The sequence below is a fragment of the Gracilinanus agilis genome, unplaced genomic scaffold (assembly GCF_016433145.1).
Source record: "Gracilinanus agilis isolate LMUSP501 unplaced genomic scaffold, AgileGrace unplaced_scaffold49522, whole genome shotgun sequence".
In the NCBI taxonomy this organism is placed as follows: Eukaryota; Metazoa; Chordata; class Mammalia; order Didelphimorphia; family Didelphidae; genus Gracilinanus; species Gracilinanus agilis.
Genome location: NW_025384158.1, coordinates 760 through 6700, shown reverse-complemented (window position 1 = coordinate 6700; position 5941 = coordinate 760). Strand labels below are relative to the sequence as shown.

The window sequence follows — 5941 nt, the reverse complement described above, 5'->3', positions numbered from 1 at the left end:
CGAGGTGGGCTCCTCCAGTTGGGCCGGGGGAGGAGGGCGGGGCAGGGGAGAGGGACCCGGCCGGGAGAATGAGAGGGGGCGGGTTGCTGGGGCTAGGACTGCTTGATCTGGGAAGGGTGGGCCAGGCCAGGGGGGCTGCGTGCGAGCAAGTTAGAGGGCAGGACAGACGGAGGAAAGCGGCCTCTGACTGGAGGCATTTCCCAGGAGCGGGCTGTGGAGAGCGAGGCACGAGGCGCCCAGCGCGGACGGACGGACGATGCCGCCTGCCGGGCTCTGGAGGCAGTGGGTAAATTAATCAGTCCTGCCTCCTGGGAAGGCAAAGGGGCTGCACAGCCAGCTGGGCGGTGGTCAGGTGCCAGCAGATATTGGGAGGGGCTTTCCGAGCCGCAGTGGACGCTATCTAGGTGAGGGCGGAGGGCAAAGGGTTATGCATAAGGCATCTGGGAAGGATCTCCCGGAGGCTGGACAGTCAGCTGCGGGGCAAAGGGATGGCGGCAAAGCCAAGCGTGCATCGGTTGCCGCTCCCTCCTTCCCGCCCCAGTCCCCGGCTCCCTCCTGGAATCCAGGAGGAAGAAAGGGGAGAAGGAAGGAGCCTTTACCTGGCTCTGGCGCGGCTGGGTCCCCCGACCCCAGGAACGCTTTCCCTTCTTAGATCCCGCCCCACTACCCACTACTTAGCAGCTCGCTTCCCTCCCCCCAGAACCTCGAAGAGCCTCCCCGCCTGTTCCAGGGATTGAGCTGAGAGCAAACCCACCAGTTTGCCAATCATTGCCCACCGCCTCTCGACTGACGGGAATCGGAACCATTAAAAAAGACTGATCCCGCCTCCCCCTATTCCTTCCGAGGAAGGTTGGGTTGGAGAAATCAAAGGGCGTGGCCCACCATGAAGGGGCGGGGTCTTGAGATAAGCCCCACTCCTCCAGACATCCAACTAAAGTTAAAAAAAAAAAGGAGGTGGGAACCAGATGCGCCCAGCTACCGCACGCGAACTCGAAAGGGTAGATAGAACCAATTGGATCATGGCAAGAGGGCGGGGCATTGCGGGGAATTTTAGCCAATAGAGAATAGGAATCTGAGGGGAATGTCTAACGTCTTCCAATTGGAAGCTCAAAGGGCGTACTCCTTTTTTACTGGGGTGAAAATGAGGACTTGACTAACCCTCCTAAAAGTCCGCCAATCAGAATCGGAGGTGTAGCCAAGTTCTCCCAACTGACAAGCAGGACCGACCAGACACCGTTGCAGGGGCGGGCTGTGCGAGGTTCTTCTCCACTCAGAATTTCACCAGAAGGCGTGTCCGGAACCTTCCAATGGAGGAAGAGAGAGTGCCCAACATCCCCCCCAATAGGAGCGCGACGTTGGTAATTCAAACTGACAAGTCGGTCAGGAAGGCCAAAGGAGGAGAGTGAAAACGGCGTGTCCGGTGACAGGAACGCCGCGAGGACTGATCCTAACCCACCTACCCCGCCCTGCCCCTCTGCCCGCGCTCGCGCGTGCGTGCCTGTGACCTGTCCGGTTCGAGGTGGAGAGAGAGCGAGAGCTTCGGGAAGCGGGCGTCGCTGAGGGAAGGGGGCGTCGAGGGAGAGAGGGGAGAGCTGAGGAGAGGGAACCTCGAGGGGAAGTAGAGCTGGGGGGCCAGTCATCCACAGAAAGAGAGAGAGTGTTAAGGGGGCTCATCCAGGAAAACAAAGAGAGGATTGATCAGAGGTTTCTAGGGCGAGAAAGAGAGCTCAGGGGGGCTATCCAGCAAGAGAGGGCGAGGTTAGAAGAGAGGCAACTTGGGAGGGAGAGAGAGATAAGGGGAATCATCCAGGAAAGAGACAGAACTCTGGTGAGGTACCCACTGAGGGACAGAGAAGGCGTTGTAACCAGGTACCCAATCCGAGACTGGGGATTGAGGGAGAGAGTAGAACCGGGGTACCTAAGAGCAGACAGGGAGGAGAGGAGCTTGGTCCAGGAAGAGAGGCCCAGAGAGGTTAATTTACTCCCAGAAGAGAGGGAGCTCCTCGAGGAAAGGCCCCCCTTTAGAGAGAGCAGTTTTAGGGGGATCTTCCACCAAGAAAGAGAGACAGTCAACGACAGGTTTCTCAGCCCTAGGGAGAGGGAGGGAACCTTCGGCAGGCAATCCTGGAGGGATAGGGAGAGAGAGACCGGGAGTAGCACCCAGTCGGGGAGAGAGCCCAGGGGGAGCGACCTGAGGGAGAGAGAGTCCAGGGGGAGCGACCTGAGGGAGAGAGAGTCCAGGGGGAGCGACCTGAGGGAGAGAGAGACCAGGGGGAGCGACCTGAGGGAGAGAGAGACCAGGGGGAGCGACCTGAGGGAGAGAGAGACTAGGGGGAGCGACCTGAGGGAGAGAGAACCGATCTATATTTCGACAACCAGAGATCTGTGGGAGATTGGCCAGGAGTTGACAGAGACAGAGAGAGTTCCCTGGAGGACAGAAGAGAGAGAGAGGAGTCTGAGAGGGGACATTCAGAGGGAATTACTGAGGAGTGAAGAGAGGCAGAGAGAGAGAGAGAGAACGCTGAGAAGCAGCATCCTGCGGGATTCATCGAGAGCTGAAAGAAGGTCTATAAGAAGGGAGAGAGAGCTGAGAGGGGCCATCCAGACTGACCTATCGAGAACTGAGAGGAGGGAGAGAGAACTGAGGGGGAATATTCAGACAGAGAGAGAGAGGGATGGGTTTCTAGATAGGAAAAGGAGGGAGGACCTTGAAAGGACCACTCTTCCGCCAGTACATCGCCCCTGACCGCCTGAGAGATAGAGCGAAAGGGAGCCCCTTGCCGGAGACGGAGAGCAGGACTCTCCAGGAAAGGAGAGAGGGGATTGACCCAGATCTCATAGGCGAGAAAGTGTGTTCTGAAAGGGGCTTCCCAAGAGATAGAGAGGGTTTTGAAAGGCATCAGTCAGAAGAGAGTGGGGAGAGTCCTCGGGTGTGCTTCCAGGAACAGAGCTCTCAGGAGAACCTTCAGAGAGTGCCATCTCCCTGCCCTGGCTTGAGACAGATAGTCTTGAGGAATTCATGTAGGTAAAGACAGAGAGTGGCAGACTCTGAGAGAGAATTCAACTTGGGGGCAGAGAAGAGAGCGCCCTGAAAAAAAAAAAAAAAAAGGCAGATCACCCTGCAGAGAAAAAGAGCTGAGCATAGATAGTGCAGAAAAGAGGAGTAAACCGAAAATTTGGGGAAGATCCCTGGAGAAGAGCCATCAGAGAGCCCAGGGCAAAAACTCCCAAGGGGGAGGGGGGGGGGGCGAGTGAAAGATTTAAGAAAACAGGAGATGAGAAAGCCTGAGAGGAGAAAGTTTTAAAAACAAAGGAAAGTGTAGACAAGACATCTGAGAAAAATAATTAAGACAAAAAGTTAAAAAGGAAAGCTTCCATTAAGATAGGAGAAAGGGGAAAAACAGCTAAGAAAAAAGGTATTGACAACTCGGCAGCTCACCTCCCCCATACTCCATTCCCTGAGCAATTAAGAGGAAAACAAAATTTATTCCCTTCCTGGCTCCTAACATAGAAAAAAAAAAAAAAGAACTACTTGTGCCTTTCCCTCAGTCTGGGCAAAAGGTCTAATTTCCCAGTCCTAAGGCTTTACTTCCAATCTTCCAGTTTGGGGTTCCTGGATTGGACAGGGCACAGGCCCTGCTTCCTTTTTCAGAACCCTCTCTCCTAATCCTCTCTGAGTCATCATGTCTACCAGCAATTATAGCTTCAAGAACCGGTGTGTATCTATCCTGTGCTGCAAATTCTGTAAGCAAGTGCTCAGCTCTAGGGGGATGAAGGCTGTCTTGCTGGCAGACACTGAGATAGACCTTTATTCTACAGACATTCCTCCAACCAAGTAAGTCAAGCTGACTAGGGGTAAGACTTCAGTTCAATAGTAGCCCTTTAACTTGAAGGGGAGAGTTAAGACTGGCCCTCTGGGAGACGACAATGAGGTTATCATATTAGAGTGCCAGCCCCTCCCAACCTTAGATTTAGTATCTAATGATCTTGTTGGAGCAAAACTGAGTGGGCTGAATGTCTGGACATGGTCTGTGGTTTAGCCATAGTGGTCAACTGTGATGTAAGGCCTCCAATTCAATTACAGCTATGTGACCACATAGCCTTTAAGTCTAAACTCTGGCACTCTGCCCTACTATTTCATTGCATCTAGTCTTCAGTGATTTAGTGGACAAGTCTTATTTGATGCCCTTCATTTCCTAAACTTTGATCTTTATTGAACATGAAAATGAAGGAGTGCTTTAGAGAATATAATTGACCTGAAGGATGGCAGCTGTTCTTTAATCCTATTTAGGACAGAACCAAAGGAAATAGATTAAAATGGAAAGAACCACTAGAATGTACTATAAACAATAATTCATGATAATTGATAAATACTATGAAAAGTAACCAAATTGGATTGTGGAATCTTTTTATCTGGGCTTCAAAAATAGTCCAGATTCTGATCTGTCTAATATTGGTTTAAGTCTGGTCCTGCTTACAAGTAAAGGAATGGGTTAGATTACTTCTCACTGGCCTTTGAAACCATAAATTCTATGTTTTGTTATTTAACGCTTATCTTTTTAGAAGCGCACACACACAAACTTTTTGTAATATCAATCCATATATCTGTATAGTAATCATGGTAATATAATAGTTAAGTATATGGGGATGATGCTCAAATTTATGTAGCATTATAGTAGGAAGAATCTTTTCCTTATACATTGTGAGATAGGTGATGTCAATATTATCCCCGTTCTACAGATAAGGAATCTGAGACTTAGTGAAGTTATGCAACTTTTTCATAGTCACAGGCTAGTTCATGGCAGAGCCAATCTTCTGATTCCTGGGTCTAGTGTTCCTGTACACTTTACTATATCATCTCTTGGTTCATATTAGAATTAGGAAAGTGGAGGTTCAAAAAGGCAAATGACTTCCTGGTAATCTTATAAGAGGGGCAATGAGGTAGCACAATGGATAGACACCAGGCCTGGAGTCAGGAGAATCTGGATTCAAATCTGGCCTTGGACATGTTCCACCTGTGTGACCCTGGGCAAGTCATTTAACCCCAATTGCCTAGCCCTTACCTTAGAAATGATACTAAGGCAGAAGATAAGAATTTATTTTTTAAGTACCAGAGTCTAGAACAGAATCAGGGACTTTATTGTTGGTTGCTGTTCTTGTTAACTCATGAGAGATGGGAGTATAATAACATGTTGAAATATATGTGGATCAATGAACACTAGAAAGAAAAAAATGAAAGATTAGAAGTTCATGACAAGTTGGCAGATGTTAAATAGCCCTTATGAAATACAATGTAGTTCTGCCTATAGGCAAGGGGGTAGACTAACTGACCCTTTAAGGTCTCTTCCTGGCCTTTTAATCTACCAAATCAGGATTGCTGCACTGATCAAAAGAATAATTAACTATCCTTGTATATTTTCCTCTCTAGTGCTGTGGACTTCATTGGAACCTGTTATTTTACTGAAATCTGCCAATGCAAACTGAAGGATATCGCCTGTTTAAAATGGTAATTTATAGCCCTATTTTAGTTTACCTGGGGACTCCCTGAGAAGACAAATATTGAAGCTGATTTAAAGTGAAACATTCAATGGGTTGTCCTCTATGGATTGAACTGTAAATTCCTGTTTCCTGTGAAAAGACATTCAGAGAAAATAACTAAAGGAAAGCTTACTAAATTACAATTTAAGTTATTACCAGTTCAAAATGAAGTATGGTAGAAAGACATGAAAAGAAAGGCATCATAATAAAGTTCCTAGAGCACTGGACTTGGGAGTCAGGGGCACCTATGTTCAAAATTCACCTCTCGGACAATTATTGACTATTACCCAGAATAATTCACTTAAACCCTCTTAGTTTTGTCATCTGTAAGATGAGTTTGGATTCAATGGCTTCTAAAGTCCTTTCCAGGTCCAGCTAGAAGGTCTTATGAGAAGAATTTAAT

General features: G+C 48.7%; 1 protein-coding gene across 1 annotated transcript; it reads left to right on the top strand.

The window, feature by feature from the left end:
- Nucleotides 1-2459: 2459 nt before the first annotated feature.
- Nucleotides 2460-5506, top strand: LOC123255630 (protein FAM72A-like; the record flags this gene model as incomplete). Its single annotated transcript, XM_044684389.1, has 2 exons — nt 2460-3835; nt 5429-5506. Coding segments are annotated over exons 1-2 (230 nt in total), but the record flags the coding sequence as incomplete, so codon positions are not given.
- Between the last annotated feature and the right edge of the window lie 435 nt (nt 5507-5941).